This window comes from Danio rerio, chromosome 2, assembly GCF_049306965.1.
Source record: "Danio rerio strain Tuebingen ecotype United States chromosome 2, GRCz12tu, whole genome shotgun sequence".
Classification (NCBI taxonomy): Eukaryota; Metazoa; Chordata; class Actinopteri; order Cypriniformes; family Danionidae; genus Danio; species Danio rerio.
Window position 1 is genome coordinate 52905728 of NC_133177.1, and position 26454 is coordinate 52932181.

Sequence of the window (26454 nt, forward strand, 5' to 3'; positions counted from 1 at the left end):
TATAGGCCCTAGTTTGGGCATCACTGATCTAAAATATCTTAATTTGTGTTCTAAAGATGAACAAAGATCTGAAACGACATAAGGGTGAATGATTTAGAACACAATATTTATTATTAGGTGCAGTAACTCTTCAAATCTTAATCCTTGCACACTTTCCTATATGAACAAATCTGGCAGTTTCACTTTTAAAATCTGAAAAAAAAAATCTGCAAACTATCAGTAAGTTTGCAGATGAGCCAATTGCAGTTAAGTATCAGTTGCACAGGGACCAGAACTTGTTTTTAGGACATTTTGCAACGACAAAGAGAAACATCTAAAATTCCAAAGCTGTCAATGGTTTGAAGGTGTTTGTGCTATAAAATGGTAAAAAAATGAGCCTGGAGTACTTTCCTGTTAAAAAAAACAGCATATACTGGTTAGGTAGGTTTGGACACATTTCTGCAGGTTTAAGATGGTTATTGCTGGTCATGAGATGATTTAAGTTGGTCCTGAACAATACATGACCAGCAAAGAACCACCTTAGATGACCAGAAAAAAAAAAAAATGAAAAAAAAAAAAACAACTTGAACCACCGACCAAGTCTCAAAATCTAAATTTAAAATCATATGCGGATTTTTTTTCAACAGGGTTAAACTGGTTCTAGGCGTCCTGAGAAGATGGCCAATTGAATGTATTTGATACCACTTTCTAAGCCCAAACAAGACAGCTTAACATCAAAGACTGTAGAATACACAAGACATGTCACTCGTATCTTTTTAAATGGAGAAAAGTGTAACCGTCAATATGGTGATTAAAGCCCCGCCCACTAGTACAGGAGCCAGTCATCGATCGATATATGGCAAATAAATCCCGCCTTCTAGTACACGAGCAAATCATCAATCAATATTCTGACGATACTGGGAGGGTGGGGCTAAGACCTGACGTGAGTTTCTGCAGATGTAGTTTGATTTGGATGTTTAGAAATGAAACTTATGGTACAGATGTTGTTTAACTTTATTGGTGATTCCTAATATGAAATTCAATCATAAGCTTGGCAAGCAGTTTTGGAGAATTTGATGTTTTTCCCATCAAACAGAATGCCCAAACATACTGCCCGAGAGGCGTTTTATAGATTTCAAACATTCAAAAGATCAACAAGGACATGTAGATTTGTTCTAGCTAATAGACAGCAAATATGCTTTTAACTCCACTAACCTCAACTAAACTGAGTTAAAGTGAGAATTAATAACATCATTATGTAGTAACTCGGCATCTGTCTGGAAAGTTAGATAGTTAGCATAGCATAATGCTAGCTAAAGTTCTCACCAGAAAAGTGAGTCAAATACATATTAATTTAGCGCTAATATGGATGCTTTCACATTGAGCATACATTGTAGGACTATCATGATCAGTTTATGTTCAGGAAACTCTTGCTTTTTCCTCTGCATGCAGAATCAGAGGTCTGCTAGAGGGACCGTACAGAGATTTCCTGCATAAAAACAACATTGACTGATACTGTATTTTGATACTTCCTCTGACAAACCCCTTGCATACCTCAGAGGAATGAGTAGTTTAATGTTCTATGAAACCTTTATTCTTAGATTCCAATGTACTTGGAGCTGGGTGGACAAACTTTGCATTGGATAATAAGAGATATGGAGATTGTATGTTGGATGCCGTATGACTGTAATGTAATGCATATTTTTAGGTTTGCATGGAAGTATACACTGCAAATGAGCAATGTCACGAGTACCAGTGTGATTATAGCTGTATATTAGCACTGCTGGGTGCCTTAGTGTCCCACCAGTGATGATATATAGCCATGATATGACTGTTTTGAGTTTGATTTTGCGTTTTTACAGCAGTTCGATGGCATAATCGTGTATATCAAAAAAATAAATAAAAATCAAACACGGTTTTGTACTTGGAACTTTCTTCTGCCATTCATTCACATCTGCAGCTGACAGTCAGAACAGCAGAAACCTTTTGAACAGTGTGAATGATTCTCTAGCATAATGTCTAAAGTGTTGACAAAACAGGTAATTTTGCTAACATTTTATTTTATAGGGCTGAACGGGATGAAATGCCATCAGTCTACAGAGATTTCCCAGTGTTTGTTTGTTGCAATCGGGAGATCACAATAATTAACCCCGAAAAAGCCAAAGCAAAGCAAACACTAGATTACTATGGTATAAATACTGAACTACAACATACAAAAGAGAGAGATCGACATAGAAAGTCACTTACCTGTTTTATAATGATTTGCTGTAGTTAAAAATTATGCTGTTTTTTCGCCTTTAAGGGCTTATTATGCGGTCTAGGTCACGATCTTGTGGCACAACCGTCTTTGCTCTGCTCAGTATGATAGGCTGATGGCCGCCAATCTCAGAAATTATAAATATTTAAAATAGCCATTATCCTTAAAAGTAAACTGCATATTTGCAATCTAAACAACTACATTCTCACCTCAGAAAATCCTCAAAAGTACGTTGTTGCCCAACAGCTGCAATATTTGTCAAACTGTAGTGAGTTTGAGTTTGCTGTCACTATATGTGGGCGGAGTAATACACAAGAGTGAAGAGGCTGTACAAGAGCTGTTATCACAAAATTCTGCACGGCTATCAGCCAATCTGATTTGAGAACCAGACACAACTGTTGCATGAAAAAATGTTTCTGTTAATTAATAGTTTCCATATTTAATGCTTCACATGCGTTTTCTGTTTATTTACAGTTGTGAATTGCATCATGGAAGTTTTATTTCCGCTCCGTCCACTTTCAATTTTGAAAATTTAACTCTAAAGTTTTAAAAGACTGACTTTTATTGACATTTTGATTGTTTGAGACATTTTTTAAGAAATAATGTATCGAGAAATAAGTCTGTAAAATAACAGAAAATGTACTGGCAGCTTATTTCCAGGTTTTGTACTGTAAATCATAACACCAACCCTGACCATAGACGAATTACCATGTTTGTACACATTCAGGGTGCGCGAGCAGCGAGGTTGCAGAAAAGACCCAGGAGCGCTGTTTTTTACAGTGAGGGAACGACATCCGATGCGGTACAGAGTTTGTTGTCATATTAGAGATAAGTTATATTGATTACATATAATATATATATATATATATATATATATATATATATATATATATATACATATTTTTTATTTACATAATGATTTCAGCTTATTATAAAAGCTTGTCACCCAGTGATAAAGTGAGCGGCGTTAATCTGACAGGTCCATCTGCGATAGCACCCTCCCAGTGGATATTGGATAAGACGAAATGGCCAAGCGTCCTGCCCCAAATATACAACTCTCATGAAACTCCAACTAATTTTACAAGAGTGAAGTTAAAGGCCTACAAGTCTTTGGATGCCTGCAATTTTGTTCTGTGGGATCAAAGAAATAATGTTTCATGATTACCAGATTCAAAACTTTGTAGTGCCTAAAACCGTGGTTCTGCCTAGCGAAAGATAAGGAAAAAAAACGGGACTACATGGCCTGGGTAATTAATCAGCAACAAGCAAAACTCCACTCTGACAGTGAACTGCACCAGTACCGCAGATTATGTGAACGTACATTTTTACAATACATTCTTAGCATTCAGTGTCCGGAGTTTAATTAACAGTATGTAACTAATTAACAGTATGTAACTGTTTTTGCTAAAATCATTGCTGCAATCTAAAACAAGTAACATGTGATTCAGCATAGCGTGAACTTACCTGAAATAAAATGAGTACAGCAGAGTCGAGCACTTTTAATTAGGTCGTCACACCATTCGGCTTCCTTTTAGCCAAAGATGTCTGCGGTTGGCATTAAAAGCAGTGTAGTTGACGGTAAAAGTTCAGTTTTCTGTTTTTAAACTTTCGATTTTGGCATCCTACCGCACAACACGACATGTTTGCTATTGCAACCGGGAACCTGTGTAATGTCATGTATGGCGTAAGTTGGTTATTCATCTCTAGATCACTTGTATTAATAAAAATGTCAATAAAAGTCACTTTTACAAAGATTTCAACATCCAAAGCTTTTGGAGGAAAGATCAAGGTCCCATAATGCAATTCAAAAGGATCAATAAGTGGGGAAAAAAAAACATGAATCAAAATGGGGACACTGTCAATTTACAGTTTTATTTAGAGTGTTAATACACAGTCAATGTAAACATCTCTCTCTGTTTTCTCATAGGCACCGAGTCTGGAGGCGCGTGAGCTGTGGAAAGGTTTTCTGTACTCTGTCGTAGATGTAAGTACATGTCTGTTCGTAGATTAACTCTTAGTTTTATTGATGCATGTTAGTCAAAGAGTTACAGTATCAAATTTAAAGAATCACAAGACATCAACTGTTCCAATCTATAAGCAGAAAAGAAAATTAGTTCACGTTTTCTTCCTCTCTAGATCAAACATTCTTGCATTACAATCAATATTTAAGGCAAAACACAAAAAATATATATTAATAATAATAGGATAAATAAATTTACATAATAAATTAATTGCATATTGGGCCATACAGCAATACAGAAAAATATACAAGTACAAATACTGTAAATATGTATTTTTTTCTGTACTCTCCATTTATAACTAAGCAAAAGGCAAGAAAAATGGGTCAGGTATAGTTTATTTTTCCCTCTTTCCCATCATTTTGTCAAATCTTTATTATTTTATTAATATTTGTTTTTAAATGTGAAAGAAAGGGTTGCCAAATAGTGTTAAAAAAATCTAAATGTGTGTTTTTAAGCAGAAGTAAATATGCTGTGTATTCCTCTTTAGTCTCACAGAGGAGTTTAAACCCTTACAATGAAAACGGTGCAAGTTTAACTTACCGCTCGTGCTTTTTCCAGAGTTATTGTACACTAGATTTAGGTCAACTATGTATGTCAATAAATAGTCCAGAACAATGAATCTCAGTCAGCCGTGTACTGTTATGCACGTAGTCATGAATAATACTGTTGTTTGAGTTTGGTAATCAGATCTGAGACCTTTCAACTACAGGAGGTTTATGACCGGTTTCCAAGAATGCTGTTTCTTTCTGTTTAGGAACGACTTAGTTGCATTTCCATTTTCTTTTGTGTATCTTGAGAAGGAGTTTGGTGGAGATGCTGACATTCACTAGCATTTAAAGGGGTTTTATTATGCTTTTTTACACTTGTGCATGTATGTATGCTCAGACAATTGTATATCAGGAGTTTAAATAGACAAGACTAGACTGACAAGACACAAGCAGATGTTTTGTTTGTTTTTGCCAACGCACAATATAATATATAATATAATATAATATAATATAATATAATATAATATAATATAATATAATATAATATAATATAATATAATATAATATAATATAATATAATATAATATAATATAATATAATATAATATAAAACACACCCACTAAAAAACAGAAAATATTGCAAATTGTACTGTTTTCATACAGATTTCGTGTGGGCCAATATGAGGTACATTTTGCAGAAACCTGCCACATGCTGGAAAAGATTTGAGTTTCTTATAAAAATATATTTTAAAAAATGTTTATCCCTTTAAGATAAGCCTACCTAAATAACCTTATTAATTTTTACTTTTCACCTAAAATTACCTCTGTCTAAAGGTTTTCTGTTTCATTTTGTAATGTTTTCAGCCTATTTTAGAAAATCATTCAGTCACCAAACTTTTAAAGTAATACCTTTATTCCAAAAGGATGCATTCAGTTAATTAAAGTACCATTTAAGGCATTTAAAAAGTAACAGTTTTGACCAAAATGTATATAACAAAGGACAAAAACTGTCACTTTGCACCTGTCACTTAATGGTGATATGGAGGGAAAAAATGTATGCAACTTTGCTTTAGTATGATGGAAGCAACGGAGAACCTTAAATTGGACCAATCTCACTTTATAAAACTTATTTAAGTTTCTTTCTTCTGTTGAACACAAAAGAAGATCTTTTGAAGAATGTTGAAAACCGGTAACTATTGACTTTCATATTAGGAAAAAAAAATACTATGGAAGTCAGTAGTAACCGGTTTCTAGCATCTTTTGTGTTCAGCAGAAAAAAAGAAACTCAAAACGCTTTGGAGGGAGAGTAAATAAGGAGTATATTTTATTTTTTGTGTGAACTATCCCTTTAGGGATACGTCTATGTTAAATGCATTTATTAATTTTAATTTTGCACCCATAATTACCTACATCAAAATTTTTTTGTTTTATTTTACACAGGTTTTAGCATATTCTAGACTTTGTTATACTTAATATAGTTGAATATTATTCAATATGCACATATAAAATGAAACTAGTTTGCTTTTTATTTGACATCAACTTTTTATTTATAATTAAATCTATTTATATATGATATATATTTTTGTTGGACTTTAGACATGCAGTAAAATTTACTTGCCTTTCTCTCCATCATAAAACACGATGCGCTACTAATAAAAATACATACGACGACATATCCACTAAAACCACACCGCTTCTTTGGTAATTCTGCTCATTGTCAATCAGTTTTCATAGATAAAGCGATCAGAGTGCCTAAAATACGTCACTATGGCCAACATATTCAAGCATGCAAATCGGAGTGACACATGCTTTTGCTCTGGGTTCCAGCTGGCGGTGCCCACCACACTCACCCTCCTGCCCGGGCAGCTGCACATGCTGAGAGAAGTGGTGGAGAAAGAAAAAATGCGTCGAAAGGCACGTGCGTCTTCCAGAGCCCCGTCGTCCCCGCTCTCCCTGCCGCTGGTAGGGGAAATACCTGCGTGAGTATCTGTTTATACAAGCAAGTGTGTGTTTAATGGAGAAGAGCACATTCTTGAGTCTCTGTGTGTTTATCTAGTCCAAAAACATTACCATTGCTGATGCTCTTTTGAAAGCAACTTAAATGTGTTTTTTCCTACCTGATATAAATTCCATGCATTTTATTTGGCACTAAAATAAATAGTAAACATAATCTCTTGCGTGTGCATGTTGTTTTATATGTCGTTTCTGGGAACTGGAATAATATATGTGAGGTTTTAGTGTTTATACAGCGCTTTCTGGCTTTGTTTGGATTATTTGTAGTCGTGTTTTATGAGGTGAAGTGTATGTGGTTTAGTTAATGTTTTATTTACAACTTCTCATCCATTTGGAGAACTGTGTTTGTTACTGAATCTTGTTTTAGAGGATTTCTCACAACCATAAAATGGAACCCAACTTTAATTTACGTACAGTACAGTTGAAGTCAGAATTATTAGCCCTTACTATCAGGGTTTCTGCAGGTTTCATCATGTCAAATTTAGGACTTTTTAAGTCCATTTTAGGATCGTTATGAATGAGATTTTAGACTTATTCGGGGCTAAACACTAAGGATTTTTTGTAATGGCCTGGTGGGACCAATGGAATTGGAAAAAAACAAATGTAGTTATTTCTTAACAACTTGTTTTAATGTAAAAACAAAAACTTTAGTTGTATAGACTTTTTTTCTCAACATAATGTTTCTTTTTTATGTCAAGTTTAAAATTGTTACAAGTATATTTATTATAAAAAAAACTACATGAATAATCAAAAATATATATTTGTAGCGGCATTTTTGCTTCAAGAGAAGGGATTTGAAATCCCTGGCCACTCCAACAATATTTGTTTGTTTTTGGTCCAAATACAGGATAAAAAAATAAGAGTATAAATCATATTTAACCTAATGCATTTCTGTTATAAAACATATAAAAACATATAAAAGTTTCATGCCTATTTATAAATATTATGTCCACTCACACTTGTTTCTGTAAATAGTTTTTGTGTAAAGGGATATATTGCTGTTATTATCATCAGGAATTGTGTAATTGTTTTTTGTTTGCTTTTCCTGATTAGGGAACTTAATTTAAAAAAAATGTTGTAAAATGTCTAACAGCTGTTGTGAAATAAACATCTCTTTGAAATAAAAAAAAAAATTCTATTTAGATATATTTTAAAAAATATTTAGATGGAACGTTTTTTAATTAATTAATTAATGTTTGTAATTAATAAAAATTATTAATAATCCACCGAGAGACTATTTGCTATTTCTTTTCAACCATAATTTCTCAGAACTCCAAAGTTGGAGCTACACTGGAATATCTGATGTAATTGTGTATGATATACAGTGGTTTCTGTCTTTTTTTCAAAGCTGTGTGGGTTATTGTTGTGGTTAAGGTACAGTATTATTTATAGCTTCTTGTCTATTGACAGAATATACTAGACTCGATATGGTCGACAGGAATAGACTGCATCACTTTTTTCTGTTTTACTTCAAGATCAGGAAGTATTTGTTCAGTCATATGTTCCCATCAGGATCTTTAAAAAGCATTTGTTGAAGTTTTATGAGCCATGAATCAAACCAAGGTGAAATAAAGTATTACTAACTTTTATTGGAAGTTATTTATAAGCAAAAGGATAAAGGTACAAGTTAACTTTAATGAATGCACTACAATTAAGTTAAAATGTCAGAGATATAAAACTGTTTACTTCTGCAGAAACTGTATTGTTTGATTATCTTGTAAAACATCAATATTTATACTAATATTTCAGTATTTTGTGAGACCAGCTTTTGGAAATGTTTGTTCTATGGTTTTGTCCAGGGCTAATTTAATTAATGTGAATGATATAATTCTTAGTTTTTCTACCAGAAACTGAGGCATTGATGTGATTGTCTATATTGTTTGTCAGGTGTTTCAGGCCTGTGTCTCGTATTGAAGCCGAGGTGCTGTTAGAAAGACATCCAGACTGTGGGAACATGCTGCTCCGACCAGGTCGAGACGGATCTTCACTCGCCGTCACCACACGACAAGACCTGAATGGGTAAAACCACTCGAACATCGGTATCTCTGAGTATGATTTATTTTGCAGAGCATACCATTAAAGGTCCCATGAAGTGCCCTGAATTTTTTTTAAGATGTTTGATGTAATCTCAGGGGTCGTTCTTGAATGAGTCCTCTCAGCGAGTGATTTGTTCATTCAGTTGGAGTAGAAGATTCATTCCTTTTTCCAGTCCTCTATCGCATTTGAGTTGTTCGTTCATCACGTGAAAGACATAAGCCAATCATATGCAGTCCATCTCTTGTTTTTTCGGGTTGGTTTTGAGTAATCTCTTTACACGCTGTCAAGTGATGAACAAATGACTCAAACATGAAGACTCAAAGGGAGAAATAATCAGACTGTGAACGACCGACCCAAATTTTAAAACGTGTTAGCTGAGCTGACCTAATCATAGACACAAAACTAGATAAACAATGAGTGATTTATATTCTCTTTCTTAAAGCGTTCTTGTTATGTTTGTAGTGTGATTAAGGTTTGGGCCAGTTGTAGATGTGTTTGGAAGCTGCTCGTAACATTTGAATAATGTTTTGGCAAGTTGAATGAAATGACTCAGAAAAAGATTCAGTGAATGAGACTCAAAGGCCTGAGTCAGTAAAATTATCCGAACGTCCCAGCACTAATCTCAGTTGAAACATGGAGAGTGCAACATATAGCTAGTATAGTTGGATGGCTAGATAATAGCTCCTCCCAGCCAATAGTGTTTTTATCACAGCCATCGAGAGTGGTTGAGCTCAAGCGCATCAAATGAAAAGCTTCTTGAAGGGGGACGGGACATGTCCGACAGTAGTCTAAAATTTTTCGGCTTTATGAATGTCACAGCAGAAATCGAAACTCAGACCAGGCAACATTTTTAAAAATCTTCTATTGTCAATTTTGGTGAGCCTGTGCGAATTGTAGCCTCAGTTTCCTGTTCTAAACTGACAGGAGTGACACCAGGTAAGATGTTCTGATGCTGTAGCCCATCTGCCGCAAGGTTGGATGTGTTGTGTGTTCAAAGATGCTCTTCTGCATACCTCGGTTGTAACGAGTTTGTAGCGGTTGTAATGAATTTGCACCCACAGAACTGTCGCTCACTGGATATTTTCTTTTTTTCTGACCATTCTCTGTAAACCCAAGAGGCGGTTGTGCACAAAAATCCCATTAGATCAGCAGTTTCTGAAATACTCAGACCAACAACCATGCCATGTTCAAAGTCACTTAAATAACCTTTCTTCCCATTCTAATGCTCTGTTTGTACTGCAGCAGATCATCTTGATCATGTCTACATGCCTAAATGCATTGAGTTGCTGCCATGTGATTGGCTGATTAGAAATTTGCGTTAACTAGCAGTTGGACAGGTGTACGTAATAAAGTGGCCAGTGAGTGTAGACATCCCTAAGACTAACATACTGACACTAACATCTAAAAAAATGCATTTTAATGTCACATGACCTTTATATGTATTAAATACAGTATAGTTCTGTTTTTAAACTATGTTCCGTCCTAAACCAAACAGACACTCATATGTTACTGATTGAACATTGGACATCCCACTGTTTCCACCAGAGCATAAAGTATGCAAAGCCTGCTCAGATAGCACTGAATACTGAATGAACAAATAATAGAGTTACATATTATATTATATATTATATACGCAGTGGGTGGTAGGTAGTGCTGTCGCCTCACAGCAAGAAGGTCGCTGGGTCACAGGTTCGAGCCTTGGCTGGGTCAGTTAGCGTTTCTGTTTGGAGTTTGCATGTTCTCCCTGCGTTTGCGTGGGTATCCTCTGAGTGCTCCGGTTTCCCCCACAGTCCAAAGACATGCGGTACAGGTGAATTGGGTTGGCTAAATTGTCCGTAGTGTATGAGTGTGTGTGTGTGTGTGTGTGTGTGTGTGTGTGTGTGTGTGTGTGTGTGTGTGTGTGTGTGTGTGTGTGTGTGTGAATGTTTCCCAGAGATGGTTTGTGGATGGAAGGGTATCCGCTGCATAAAAATGTGCTGGATAAGTTGGCGGTTCATTCCGCTGTGGCAACCCTGGATTAATAAAGGGACTAAGCCGACAAGAAAATGAATGATTGAATATTGATTTGACCTAATGCAGAATTTCATGTTTCGCCCACTGAACCTAACGCAATACATTCTTGAATCTATTTATTATGAATTCATAACACATCATCACTTGATTTTATGATGTCATCAAAAAGGATATTCTGATAGTCACTGGATTTTATTATATATGGACACTTTGAGTTTTTTTTTATAACTTCATTAATAATATAGGTCATTATTTAAAATTAGTTAGTAAAAATGTGTTTGTTAGAAATCAATTCACTGTATTTTATTTTTGGGTTTATATCATTACAATCATATGGTTACTAAATGTCGTTATAAATTAATGTTATGTCCAGTTTTCCCTGGTTTAATGCATTATGGTAGTCACTTAATTTTACAGAATTTTATCATAAAGGGCCATTATCACATAATTATTGGATTCCTCCAATAACTTGTATTCAAATTCCATGATTCAGTTGTTTTTGGGTTTATTCACTGACAATATCACCGGATTTGACTGCCATTACGGTCCTTAAGGCAGTTATTGGATGTTTTATAAATGTAGAAGTGTACATCATGCAGGGGTGATAGCGTTCCGGCACCACGCCGGATTTCCGGCGTACTGTGGCTGCGGGGAAAAAAAAAAAATCAGGTTCACGGATATTGATCTGTCATTTCTCTAGATTCGCAGAATTCACTCACTGCTGAAAGCGCCGGATTGGTTTTTATTAAGTGCCATTTTGTGTGCTCGTGAATCATCTTTTGAGTGTAGACGCCATGTAAATAAAAGATTAATTGTGTAATTTAGAGAGCTTTATAAATAAAACGGATCTTTGTGAGATCTCTATGAACTAAGATTAGTGACGCTTTTTAGTGATAATAAGAGGAGCGCTTTGCACTTTCCAGGCTATAATCCATTCAGAATTTGTATGAAACTTTCGTTTTCGGCACATATACGCTGATATGTTTTGGGAATGACATCTGCATATTTACGCTGGGTTTATTCTCGAAATAACGGTGAAGCAATAGACGGGACAAAAATATATTTCCCCCTTCTCCTTAAACAACTTAGTGTTACAGCTATGAAATAGTTCAGTTTTGTATGCAGCCTAATGGCAAAGTGTTTATATTTAGTTTCGTTTTTTATTCAGCTTATTTAGAAAAACGTTTGGAGCATTTTTTATTCGTTAAAAATATTTTTTTTTTAACGAACAGCGCCCAGCGGAAGACCATCATTGTCTGTTTGATCAGTTTGCCTTCTCAGATCATCACGACTTGCCTAAAATAAAAGATATAAAACAGTTCAAGTATAAAACAATGGTAGCTTAAACGTTAAAGAATGTGTGCTATTAGGCGCATAGTTTGCTTATAAAAAGCTTGCAGGACATCGAGGCGCCAGAGCAATCACTTGCATTTTTTCAGTGGGAGCAATTTAAAGTTATCCGTCATTTTTGCTCACAAAGTACGAGTAATACATCAAAAAACGTTACAGCGTTTTTATAAAATAAAGAAAACCAAAATGATGCGCTTTCTGTCGTCTGGTTTTTGAACAGGAGCGCTTAACAAAATGAAGCAAAATGTATATGCCTCACAAACATAATAAATATATTTATAGAAAGCTTTAAATTATTACTTAACGAAATAAAACAAATCGACAGAAATACACAACTCCTCCACGGCTCCAATTGCGTTTTGAGATATCCTAGATAGACTTTCTGGCTCAAAGACATTTATGCATGTTTATTTCATTGCTGTATTCTGACAGATTTCGCAAGGGTTCAGCAATTCTACCTGTCAGCTGGTACCAGCCTCAGTTTTGCGACTTGACTCGTTAGGCGTCTGTGTCTGGATGACAGCGAGAGAGAGAGATGAGATCAGACCTCAGATTTGATGTGTGGCCGCACGTCTCAGTTACTTTATTGCAATTTTTAATATTGACTCATCTAAATTAACTTTTCATTTATTAAAAGCCGAAATATTGCCAGACAGACGAAGCAACTTTCGGTTTTTGAAGAGAGCGTCCTCAGTGATAAAAGACGCGCGCACACACTGGTTAGCCCACTCTTTTGTCGGCCTATTCTTCATTGATTTTTTTTTTACATTAAACGCATAATAATCAATTGCAAAAAAAAGAATTTATTATTAAACTGTGAGATGATGGTTGCGTGATTTTAAAAATCAGAGTATGCGTTGCGCATTTATGGCTATTGATCTTATCTACCCGGGACCCACACATAGTTGAACATCAAGTGTTGAAAATGAGTGTATAAACTAGTTGTGTTTCCTCCAACTGCTGCCACCATTGTCAGGCAAAGTTTGCAGATTGCCTCATTTACCTACGTCTTCAGGTTCTCTTTTTGCAAAATATAGCCAAACAGGCGCTTTTGCATTGCGTTTTGACACTTATCCGTCCGCCATTCTCTTTCTGTAAATTCGACTCCTCTTGTTCTCTTGATGTGATAAATGAAATATGACGCATTGTAGCTATGATCAGATGATAATTATAGTGCATGCTCTTATCTTAGGTAAATTATTTAGAATTATGTTTACCATTTAATTCAAATAAATATTTAAATAATTTAAAAAAAAAAACAATACTTAAAAAAAAAAAAAACAAATGTGGGGACGGTGTCACGGTGAAAAAGTGATGTCACCGGTGTTGCGTCTTAACACCGGTATCACCGTCAACACCGTCTATCATGGCAAGCCTAACGTCCGGTTTTCCACTGTCATGTGTCACTCGCTAGTGGCATGTGTAGTGACCTGTGTCACTCAGAGTGTCGCGCTGCATGTCACTGCAGTGACATCGACACCCGGCGAAGCTTATGACATTAATTAACACGAGCAAAACCATATTTAATCATTACGCGACTTTTAACCTAATTTATCGCGTCGCAAGTTAGTTTATTTGCTGAGCTACTCCACGATGTTTTAATTTAAACGCATTTATTTTATGTATTCGTAGTCATACTTCCGTACGTAATATAGTCATTTGACAGTACATGTCAGTCAAATTTATTGTGGCATGCTTATGTATGGGTGGGGTTACACTTATCTGTTGTACTGTATATTATTGCATCCTGGCAGTTCTTTTGTTCCCTACAATATGGACTTCTCTATGTTTTTAATTCATTCATTTATTTTATTATTTAACTTATTTTCATTTAAAGGTATTTTAAATAATATCCTTTAAAAAGTTATAATAAAATGCATGTTGAAAAGTCATAACATATATGCATGTAAGATAACAGGTGTCATTTGCCTAATGATTTCTAAATATTAAAGCAAAGAGACTTATAAGATTAATGTGCTTATAACGTGCTTATACTGACACCTACTGGCACATGTCACAAGATCACTGACACTGGCATGTGTCACTGACATTACTGGCATGTGTCTAAAAAGAGCCACTTGACAATAATGATGATCAGGGTTACACATCGGCTGTTAATATATTTGGGCCCAGGGGCCCACAAGTTATGTGTTAAAAGTGCGTTGCATACATAGTACCCCCACCCCTACTCACCTCAGGGGCAAGGAAAAAAAGTTCAGGCTCAGGAATTTTTTCCACTATCAGCCCTGCATCATGACTGAATCTTTCTCATTATTACATTACCACTGGATTACACGAATTTGAATTCATGAATTGAGTCATTAATTCAAATTGTCATTATGACACTCACTGAATTTCATTATGACATCATAACATGTCATAATCGGCTTTATTGAATTTATTGCTGGATTATTGTTGCTTTAATATTGTTGATGTATTGGTATAAAGCCAATATGTTGGTTAACTTTCTGTTGGTCTTTTTTTTTCAGGTCAGTTTTCAGGCATTACAGAGTGACACAGAAGCAGCAGGGCGGTTACATTATCGATGTGGAAAACCCAGTATGTAAAGAATAACTTTCTTTGATATTCTATAGCTGAGTTTCCATCCTTATGTGAAGCGAATATTTTCAAAATTCACAAAAAATTTTTTAAATCCCAAATGTGAATTAAGTGCGTTTCCATTAAAGATCCTATGAAGTACTTTAAAATTTGCATTTTTATTCAATGTTTAATGTAATCTCAACCAAAACATAAAGATATGCAACAGTGTAGCTCCTCCCCTTTAAAAAAAACAAAAAACAGCCAATAACGTTTCGTTTTATTACTGCTCTGCCAGTGAGAGTGATTGAGCTCAAGCGCGTTAAATCAGAAGTGTCTTGAAGGGGGCGGGGCATGTCAGACATTTGATTGGTCGCGATTTGATGAGAAACTGAAGTACGAGAAAGGGGTGTGACGATAACCAAATCACCGCATTTACGCCATAATGATACGTCACTCGCAATGATGTGGTTATAACCGTCATCACCACCCCTTTTTAGCTTATTAATTTTTGCTTGTGTAACTATTAGGATTAAACAAATTAAATGAATATAATAAAAGGCCTGTCTTAAAGGGATGTTCCACTACAACATCATATTTTAAACTTTAGCTGACGTGTAGCGAAGGGGCGTGGCCAGAGGTAATGTATTAACAAAGATGCTTCCTGGTGATGTGCAGCTGATCCGCCAATCACAGCACATTATGTTAGTTGACCAATCAGAGCCTCTTCAGAGGGTCTAGGAAATTTGTTGTTTGTTAGCTGAATAGCTGTATATAATCAAAGTAAGATATATGAAAAAATAACGTGATTTATTTACAAGTAAAGCATGAGCACACACTGTTTTGCATCTTATAGACAAAACCAAGCCTTAAATTATACACTCTGGACCACCAATTTAAATATTTTGCACTTAAATTCAAATTTAGATTACAAAACGAAAAATCTGACTGAATCTTTTTTAATAAACATCATAGGCTTCTTTTTCAAGTTTTTTTTCGTCAAATGAATATAGCAGGTTTACGAACTCAAATCAATTGCTCCACAAAAATAGGCATTTTTAATGCTCCGCTGTAATTCTGATATCACAAACCTCTGTCAACATTTTAATACAAGTCATTTTTTTTAAAGATTGTGACTTGAGAATCTGATTTTACCTTAGCGCTGTACTTGTTATTTTCTCGGTCTCACTCGCAATGAGTTCAGTTGATGGAGTGTTATGAATTGCTTTGCTAAAGTCTGGTCAAATGTTGGTCTTTTTTCTTTTTTTTTTTACAGAAGCTATAAACACACGCATGCGGGGGCAATCTTAAATATAAGAGATGGCATATATTTTGACTTACATAGCCTTTTAACTACCCCACCAAGAAGTTTGGATTTTATTTCTTAACTCCTAATGTCGCTTGTTAACACACTCGATGCATTTTTTTCAACACATCCCATAATTTCTAAAATATCAGCCTCTATCAAATGGTTGATATGTCAGTTTATGGTAAAAGTACCGGAATTATTACATATAATATGAAAAATCTTGAAGATGAAGTGTAAGACCAATTTATTTTAAAAAAACATAATCAAAATAAAACATTTGTGAACACTAAATCATCTTTATTTTTTTAAGTATGCCATAAAATATTTCAGATTCTCATTTAACGTTTTTTTTCTTGTTTTTTTGTTTGTTTGTTTGTCACTTTTACTATAAAACCTAAAGTGTAGTAGTGCAACAGGATGTTTTTTTATTTTTTTATTTATTATATTTATATATATATATATATATATATATATATATATATATATATATATATATATATATATATATATATATAAACCCACAATGCTGTCTGAGTAAACCATTATTTAAACAGTAAAAACATGGTCAAGCGTTTGGTAGAGGGCCAGTCAAAGGGTTAAAGTAGGCTATAGGCTACTATAGCATATAATAATTTTGTATAAATAAGTTTATACAAAGTGTAGCCAATATATATCAGAGATTTGTGATGCAACAGTTACAATAGAGCAATAATAAAATCCTTATTTTCCGTGGACCAACATACCACTTTATTTCTTGCTTCATCACAACGGTAACTATATCTGTGACCGTCACAGCCCTAGTATGAGGTGATGTGAATAAAACCGTTGATTCATTTACATGTTTATATGGGTTTTATATCTTCTAAACGCTAATTTTGTCATTGTTTTGGTTAGCTTCTCCCATTATTTTTAATTCATCTTTCAAACAAGTCCAAAAACACCTCAAGCTAAGATAAAAACTTTTTTTTTTTTTTGCAAACTAAAGGATTTTTTTTTTAATTTCTGTATTTTTGTCACTCATTTCTCCATAAGATATTTTAAAATGCATCTTTACACAGGCTGATGAAAAACCCAGCTTGTGTAAAAGGCCTCACTCCTCTTTGTTTTTGATGTGTCCATCCAGATCCCCTGTCCCACACTGCATGATGTCATCAACGCTCTGGTGGAGAAAACAGCCGGGACTCTGCAGCCCTTTATATTGGAAGAGCCTTATGAAGAGAACATCAGTACGTCACACACATACACGCACACTCAGTTTGTCCACATTAAAGGACATTTTTCATACTCAAATGAATAATATAGTTAATTTTGGCATGGTTGATTGATGCTTTTGCAGAGACTATTAGTGGAATGGCTCACTATACAGTCTGGAATATACTCTGCAATGACATGTTCAAAAACTGTCCAACACTAACTTTGTTTGGGCCAAAAAGGTATTGTGCAAGGGAAAAAATAGTGTTGTGCAAAGAGAAAGCATACTACACATGCGCAGTAGAAAAGTAACTCAGTATATGACATGCAAATCATCGAGAAAACATTATATGGCACAAACAAAATATGAAAATCACCTTGAACATTAAACTATGAAATACCGCTCTTACAATGAGTAATATTAATAATTAATGCGGCATGGTGGCTCAGTGGTTAGCACTGGCACCTAACAGCAAGAAGGTCGCCTGTTCAAGTCCTTGCTGGGCCAGTTGGCATTTCTATGTGAAGTTTGCATGTTCTTCCCGTGTCGGCGTGGATTTCCTCCGGGTGATCCGGTTTCCCCCACAGTCCAAAGACATGCAGTACAGGTGAATTGATTAGGCTAAATTTTCCGTAAGTGTGTGTGTGTTCCATAAGTGTGTGTGTGAATGTGTGGATGTTTCCCAGAGATGGGTTGCGGCTAGAAGGGCATCTGCTGCGTAAAACATATGCTGGATAAGTTTGCGGTTCATTCCACTATTGCGACCCCTAATTAATAAAGGGAACAAGCCGAAATGAATGAATGAGTTAGGTTTGGTGGTTAGCGCTGTCATTTCACTGTACGATGGTCGCTGGTTCAAGTCCCAAAGACATGCAGTAGTGAATTGGATGAACTAAATTGGCCGTAGTGTATGAGTGTGTGTGAATAAGAGAGTGTTTGGGTGCTTCCTAGTACTTGGTTGTGGCTGGAAAGGCATCCGCTGCTTAAAACGTGCTGAAATAGTTTGCGGTTCATTCCGCTGTGGAGACCCCTAATAAATCAGAGACTAAGCCGAGGGAAAGTGAATGAATGAATAATAGTAATGAAGATTCTTGCAACACAATTTATTTGTGCATTTACCTTTCAACACCTATGACTTAGTATTGTGCAACAATTTTTATGTAAAGCTTTGTGTTTTGCTTAAACCTTTTGCGTAACTTTTTTTACATATTCAAAATGTCAAATGATAATGATGTGAATGCACATTTTTGGCTCGGCACCATGGGCGTTGCTAGGCCTATTTTAGGGGGGCTGTTCACCTCATCAGCACAGCTGTTTCCACCAGCAAAAACTCTTTATGAACATTTCGCTATTTTTATTTCAAAATGAACTACCAATATTAAACACTTTACAGTTCATGTTTCATTAACTATACCATACAGATTAAGAACAGTAACAGAAACACTTAAAGAATGTACTCGTTTTAACTGTCACTGACAGAGATAGAAACATCCAGTGTTGTCTACTATTAAAATATACTTCATGTATATTATTGTCATTCAAATCGTGAATAATTACATGCCATTTAATTAGAAGAGTGGCAGTTTATTTATTTAATACATAGAAACAAAAAATGCACTTGAATATAGAAAGTAGTTTTTACTACAGTAAACAGGTGGGTTGAGCCTATTTGTTCAGAACTGAAATGGCTGTGCCTGTCCATGTAATACAGTGAAACATTAGTATACATATATATATATATATATATATATATATATATATATATATATATATATATATATATATATATATATATATATATATATATATATATATATATATATTTTTTTTTTTTTTTTTTTTTTTAGTTATTTTTTTTTTTTTTACCTTATAAGGAGCTGAGCCCCCCTATAATGAAAATCCTAGAATCACCCCTGCTCTGCACTGTTTTTCAACACAATAATATTTTAGGCCAGAAACTTTTTTTTCAACATTTTTATTTGCATCTCTTTCTCATTCACACTCTCCCCAGTCTTCTCCTTTTGCTTCTTCTCCTCATCATCCTTCTGCTTTTCCTGCTGTCTATTTTCTTGCTTCTTTTTCTCTTCTCCTCCTTTGGCTTTTCTTCCTCCTCCTCCTCTGTTTCTTCCTCCTTCATCTCCTCTTCATTCTTATCCATCTCTTTCTCTTCATTTTCTTCCATCCTCTCCTCCTTTACCTCCATCTCCTTCTCTATCAACTTCTCCTCCTTCTTCTCCTCTTTTATCCTGTTATTTCTTTTTCTCCTCCTCATTCTCTTTTTCATGTTTTCCTTCTCCTCGTCCTCATTTTCTTTTATCTTCATCTCTTCCTCATTGTTCTCCTCCTCATCATCTTTCATCTTCTCCTCCTTTACTTTTATCTCTTTTTCATTCTTATCCTCCTCCTCCTCTTCATTTTCTTTCAAACTCTCCTCTTTTATCTTCATCTCTTCTTTCACCACCTCCTCCTCTTTCTTTTCCTCCTCCTCCTTCATCTTGCTATTTCTCTTTCTCCTCCTCCTCTTCTTAATCTTTTCCTCCTTGTCCTTCTCATCGTTCATCCTCATCTCCTCCACCTCCTCCTCTTTGTTGACATGCTCTGTGTTGTGTGTCTTCATGTCATCTTTCTCATCCACCTGCAGAACAAAACCAAACTCAAGTCAGTTCACATGTAAGCAGACATCATTCCTCTCACTGATCCTGAAACAGACTCTTGATATATTAGTGAAAGCATCAGGAGAACATGCATTAAACAGTTGGTCATCTTTATATACTCACCTTTAGGTCGTCATTCACACAACTCTCTTCATGATTATGAGTGATGACAAGAGCAACCTCCAGACTCTGGTCAGACTCGGATGGGCAGAGAATGTCATCTGTCAATAGAGAAATGATTGCAGTTACACAGTTTACACAGTCATTCTCAAGGCGATGTTAAACTTGGATGAAGTTTAATTAAAAACACTAATTATTCATCACATCATAGGTTTAAAAAATAAAAAATAATTGCAATAAATATAATTATTTACCATCAGAGTCTGCAGGGTCAGAGAGCTGCTCCTCAGTCTGGCCAAAGCAGGACATCCTGAAGAGTTTTCTGGCAGCTTTGAGGAAATTGGCCACTTTACTCTTTTTCCTCTTTGTTGTTCCCTCGTCCTCCTCCACCTCATCTATTAAGAGATAATGCGTGTAGTTTACACACTTTTTAGATCATACCTTATGAACATTTACCATAGTTTTACAACAGATTAAACTAAAAGAAAGAAAAAAAGCACATGGCTATTGTGGCTAAGCATTTATCACAACAAATTCGCCTTAGTTTTGCTACATTTACCACAGTTCAACCATGGTATTTGTAATAAAACTGTGGTTACACAAACGGTCATTTTTTTACTGGATTTGAGTGATGATAAGTGTTATTTTAAGAAATTGGAGACGAAGTGCTCTATTTTAACAATCTCAACACAAAGGGCTTGTCCACATCCAATTTTGCTATTTTCAGGATGGAAAAATACGGTTGTGCTTATTTTCTTGATGAGTTATGGGTGTGTTTTAAGCATATTGCGCATTAAACCATTCAGAGTCTCATCTCACATTCCCTTTAAGAGTCTCCAAAACCCAACAAGTGGACAAATCTAAACTTGTTTTTATTAAAACAAATATAAACATGCATATAATAAATAATACTGCTAATAATAACATTATACAACTGCAAATTATCATGAATAAACTGAAAAAACACAGAGATGAAGAAAGCATGTAAGGAGTTTTTTTATATATATTTATGTGGAAAATAATAATTTTTGTAACATTTTAATCCTTTTACTCATCATTTGTAAAGATATTTGTGTATTGCTGTACATCCTGTGTGATTTAAGCAATGTGTAAATGTTTAAGGTTATTTATCTAAAATAATTACAAATGTTTTGGGACAGATATCAGGAGTAATCTCTTAGTAATTTCTACATATTGATTAAGGAAACTTCTACTCATTTCACAAAATAAATTTGACTTACAATCATTGCCAATGTCAGGCGTTTGCTTGAACTGCGGCGTCTCTTTCTGCCTTCGGAAGATCTTGTTTTTCCTGGCAGGTTTCAGGAAAGAGGGCAGTTTTAAGCGCCAGTTTTTCTTTGGCTTCTCCGTCACAGTTGTACTCGTGATCTCCATATTCAGTTCGTTGTTCGCCATATAGACACAGTTTGTTCGCTCGGACAGAATCAGCGATCGTTCTTGCTACTGTAAACCAACAATGTTAAATGTGTCTGCTGCAGGTATTCTGGTGTGATGTAGAGATTCTGTACGCATCATCAGATTCTAAATGTTCTAAAAGTGTTCTCTGCCTCAGTGTTTACTTTTAAAAGTGAAATGACTCAGGATAAATGCAAAGACTATAGAATACACTTAAAATGACTTTTTTATTACATAAAATTAAATATGATCAGCTCAAGAAATCTAAATAATGACAAAAGCTGTTTTAAATGCAATTTATATGTTCAGTTAATTAAATGGAGATGCAAATGAAGACATTGTTAAGCCCTCCTGTGAAATTTAAATATCTTTGCAAATTGTTTCCAAAGCTTATGGAGGACAAAACCAGCAGAAACAATAAATAAATAAATAAATAAATAAATAAATAAATAAATAAATAAATAAATAAATAAATAAATAAATAAATAAATAAATGTGCAAATAAATACAAAAATAAGTAAATAAATCTACAGTTTCCTGCATCATTAAAGCAATAAATAAATAAATAAATGAGTAAATAAATCCACAAATTCCAATGTCAATAAATAAATGAATATATATATATATATATATATATATATATATATATATATATATATATATATATATATATATATATATATATATATATATATATATTTATTTATTTATATTTATATTGCTGCAAAAATAAATATATAAGTAATTAATAGTGCAGGCAGATAAATAATTAAATAAATGACATAAATGTTGGGGGAATGAGATAATGCTAATCTGAAAGTTACTTTTCCCCTCTTTCGAGCGTTTATTTATTTTTTACATCTTTAAATTGAAAAATCTGTTACTTTTATTCATTCATTCATTCATATTCCTTTGGCTTAATCCCTTTATTCGTCAGTCGACTATGTTTTCGCAATGGATAACGGCTATACAATTGAAAACAAAAATATTAAGCTCTCCTGTGAAATTTAAATTCTTTTCCAAATATTTATGTTCAACAGGGCAATGACATGTTCCACAGTATTTCCTATTTTATATTTCTTGTGGGGGGGGTTTATTTTCATAAACAATCTTTATATATTTTTTCATTATTATTACCCCCTTCAAAACTTACACGGGTACTGATAACTTTTGATGGTACACAGAAGCAAACTGATTTGTGAGTAATTAAACATTATTTACAACGTCATTACCCTAAATCCACAGCTTTAGGAAACAGGTAAATGTTGATAATATTGTAAATAATCTTCAGTTTCTTGCACAGACTGATGATTTTGCTTCATAAGACCTCAGTGTATTGTTAAGAGCCACAGGAGTCAATTTTGTTTTTGCCCATATACAGTTTTTTTGGACTCTCAACATGTTTGTAGCTTTTGACTTGCATTTTTAGGAGCACAACAACTAAATATTGTTTTTATTAAAGGGGACCTATTATGGAAAAATCACTTTTATATGTGGTTTAAACAGTTGTGTGGCTATGGTGTGTGAATAAACCAACTTCAAATGGTACAAATGTATTCATTTTATTTTATTTTTTTATAGTCACACTTGATAAAAACAGTCTGCAGAAACACTGTGATGGACATTCTCCCTTTGTACACGTTATCACAAGGGGAAAGCCCCGCCCATCAGTGATCATCTGTCCCTCATTAGCATAGACAGCCCTGAGTGAGAAGCAGCCGTCCACCATTACAAGTTTGTACACACTGTACCTGCTATAGATAATGTCAGCGTCTAAGAGGCATTATAAATGTGAAGTGAACACTTTATTCTCTATAGACAACCTTCTTTTGACATTTTCAGTTTCTCACAGAGATAACATTAGTCCTATTTCGAATCTGCTGATATGCTGACACACAGGCGTTTGTAGCTCCACCCTCTTCAGAAAAGCTGCACAATCTCATTTGAATTTAAAGTGACAGTCACCAAAATGGCTCGATTTGAATTAAAGCCCTAAAGGGTCAGTTTCAAAGAGTTTTCAAAACCTATTTTTGAGGTATTTTGAGCTGAAACTTCACATACACATCTTGTAAAAATGGGCATATTAGGTTCTCTTTAAATATATCCTGTTTAAAACTGAATTTATTGACTGAACTGTTTTATTTTATAGCATTTGTGTCATCAAATGATGAGAATGGAGAGCGAACCCTTCACTGTGCTCCCACTGGATTTCTGTCTCGAGCTCCATCACTGCCCCCTAAACAAGGTACAACAAACTACACCTGTTGACATTTGTTGATATATATAATAATAATTATGTACAATGTTTTTATTAAAATATACAAAACCACTGGAACAGTGGTATACATTTTGCTGACTTGTGCACTTACATTATACCAAGTGTTTTGAGGAGTGTTTAAGGGCACCTATGGTGAAAAATCTTCTTTTCAAGCAGTTTGGACAGACGTGTGTAGGTATAGTGTATAGACCAGGGGAATTCAATTGGCGGCCCGTGGGTCGAACCCGGCCTCCGAGGCAATTTGCGTCTGTTTAATGCAGCACAAGCTGCAGAGGCTGCGCAGAGAGTGATTCATCTGACATTAAGTGAATGGCGCGAGCCGAAAACATTTGGATATATTTGTGGAAAAGGCCTTTTAAACAATGCACTGATATCATTAATAGGGATGCATTGATTAGCCGATTTCACTATCAACCCCGCTTTTATTCATTAACGGCTTCTCAACGCTGCATTTTTAATTGTAGCAGCAAGCTGTTGACATATTGCGTCTTTTTCGCACACAAGTACAAGTCCACACACGGCTCGCAAGTGTATTGACGCACTTGTGCTCTGCAGGCGCACACAGTAGAAATGATCTCACTCTGTAGTGGTGAGAGTTGTGCTTGGCTTTTAGTGCAATGTAAACAAAAGATACTTTAAATGAATTATTACAAATTATTAAAATGATTATGTACGTTTGAAAGCAGATAATAACAACAGTTCATTTAAATTCTTAGCTAATATATAGTCTAAATTAACATTAGACAAATACAATTTTTTTTTCTTTTATTTATGTATTCATTGTTCTGTCATTTAATTTCATTGTAAATGTAAATTTATCAATTTTTTGTTTTCTTTTGTCCACTATTAATTTGAATAATTGATAAAGAGCATGTTCCATGGGGACATGTTGTAAATTTGCAAACCCTAAATGTATCTAAATTAATTGTGTTTTTTAATTAGTAAAATGCAGTGCTAAATGCAGAACTTAACTTGGACAACTTTAAAGGTGATCTTTTCAGTATTTCAACTTTTTTTTAACCTTCAGATTCCAGAATTATTATTAATATGTATATTGCTTGTTTAATCATGTTTCGTTTGATGTATAAATCTCAGATTCAAAAAAATATACCGCCATGACTGGTTTTGTGGTTCAGGGTCACATATACCAGATATTGCTTCAGCTTAAATTCTACTGTGCAATTGTTAAATAGTTGCAAATAAACAAGCTTCCAATCAGTGGTGTAAAGTAACTCATTACAAATACTCAAGTTACTGTAATTAAGTAGTTTTTCTCAGAAATTGTAATTTACCAAGTAGTTTTAAAACTGTGTACTGTTACTCTTTCTTGATTACATTTTTAGTGCTGTATGTGTACTTTTACTCCACTACTTTCCTTCAACCTGCAGTTACCACTTTACTTTTTCTTAGAATTAAGAAATTAGAAAAATCAGTCCTGTAATTCCCGTCCAATCAAATCACACATAGAAGGTAAATCTCATCATAATGAACTACCTCAAGACATGGGCGATTTACATTGCATTAAAGCATTAAAAGTGTCCAAGAAGATGTTCAAAATCTTTACACGCATTGACCCAGAGACTGATCAGGGATGCCCAAACACGGTCCTGGAGGGCCGATGTCCTGCAGATTTTAGCTCCAACTTGCAACACACCTGCACGGATATTTCTAGAAAGCCTAGTATGAGATCGATTATCTAGCCCAGGTGCGTCTAATTGTGAGTGGAACTAAACTTTGCAGGACACCGGCCCTCCAGGACCGAGTATGGGCTTAGGGTTTAGATGCATGTCACTGATAAGAAGATGATGGATATTTACAGTGTGATGACCGAAATGGCCTTAAACACCCAGCAGACTCAAGACGTCAACATGCCGTCAGATTGAAATCGTACCCTAACGTCATGGAGACGCTGCATTCTGTATTCTGAAAATAAAAAGTCAAGTTTACATCAGAACTCAACGTCAGCCTGATGTCAATGTCCAACGTCCAACTTAAAACCAACCAAATATCAACGTCTAATGATGTTACAGCTTGACATTGCGTCAACGTTACCACTATGACATCCATCAGACGTTGAATTTTGGTTGCCATAACTGATGAATTAATGTCAGTATTTGAAGTCTATAGGATGCTGGTTTAAGATGTTAAATCGACATTGGATTTTGGTCACTTTCTAACAACCTAAAGTCAACCAGATATCAACGTCATTTGATGTCATCATTGGACATCAAAATAATGCTGTCCTTAGACGCTGGCTAGACATTGAATTTTGGTCACCTGACATCACAACCTAAATCTAACCTAATATTAACGTCTTATGACATTGTGTGCCTGCTGGGTAATAAATAATGCACTATAGAATGTTACGTTTACACACACATCCACAAATTACATGTAAACGCATCAGCTTTTAACAGCATAATACTCACTACTCATGAGTACTTTTAAAAGTTCTACTTTTTACTCCTACTTTGAGTAATATTTACAACAGGTACTTTTACTCTACTCACACTACATTTTTAGGAAAGTTATGGTACTTTTACTTAAGTAAGGCAAGGCAAGTTTATTTATATAGCACATTTCATACACAGTGGCAATTCAAAGTGCTTTACATAAACAGGAATAAAAAAGACAAGTTTAGGACATAAAATGCCGACAAATGATTAAAAACAGATAAAAACAATTTAAAATGTGTTAAAATAGGTTATAAAAGAATGAAAAAGAAAACGAAAAACATAATTGTGCAATCTGTCGGATGTAGCACAGTGCACATTAAGTAAAGGCACAGCT

At 34.7% G+C, this 26454-nt stretch overlaps 3 protein-coding genes across 4 annotated transcripts in view; 1 reads left to right on the top strand and 2 right to left on the bottom strand.

Annotated features, from left to right (window-relative positions):
- Positions 1 to 26454, bottom strand: part of cactin — a 475834-nt gene that overhangs the window by 386991 nt on the left and 62389 nt on the right. The window lies entirely within an intron of this gene.
- Positions 1 to 26454, top strand: part of stap2a (signal transducing adaptor family member 2a) — a 47469-nt gene that overhangs the window by 14377 nt on the left and 6638 nt on the right. For both annotated transcript variants that reach the window (NM_198808.1, XM_073912554.1), the window contains 6 exon segments: positions 4164 to 4220; positions 6572 to 6723; positions 8645 to 8776; positions 14647 to 14716; positions 17128 to 17230; positions 23536 to 23631. In NM_198808.1, coding sequence (NP_942103.1) covers positions 4164 to 4220; positions 6572 to 6723; positions 8645 to 8776; positions 14647 to 14716; positions 17128 to 17230; positions 23536 to 23631 — 610 coding nt within the window.
- On the bottom strand, positions 19061 to 21523 carry si:ch211-209f23.3. The gene is made up of 4 exons (XM_068213194.2): positions 21212 to 21523; positions 20225 to 20365; positions 19974 to 20071; positions 19061 to 19831 (listed from the first exon to the last, which is right to left on the bottom strand). Exons 1-4 carry the CDS (start codon positions 21384 to 21386, stop codon positions 19193 to 19195), a joined length of 1053 nt encoding a protein of 350 aa, XP_068069295.1. The 5' UTR covers positions 21387 to 21523; the 3' UTR covers positions 19061 to 19192.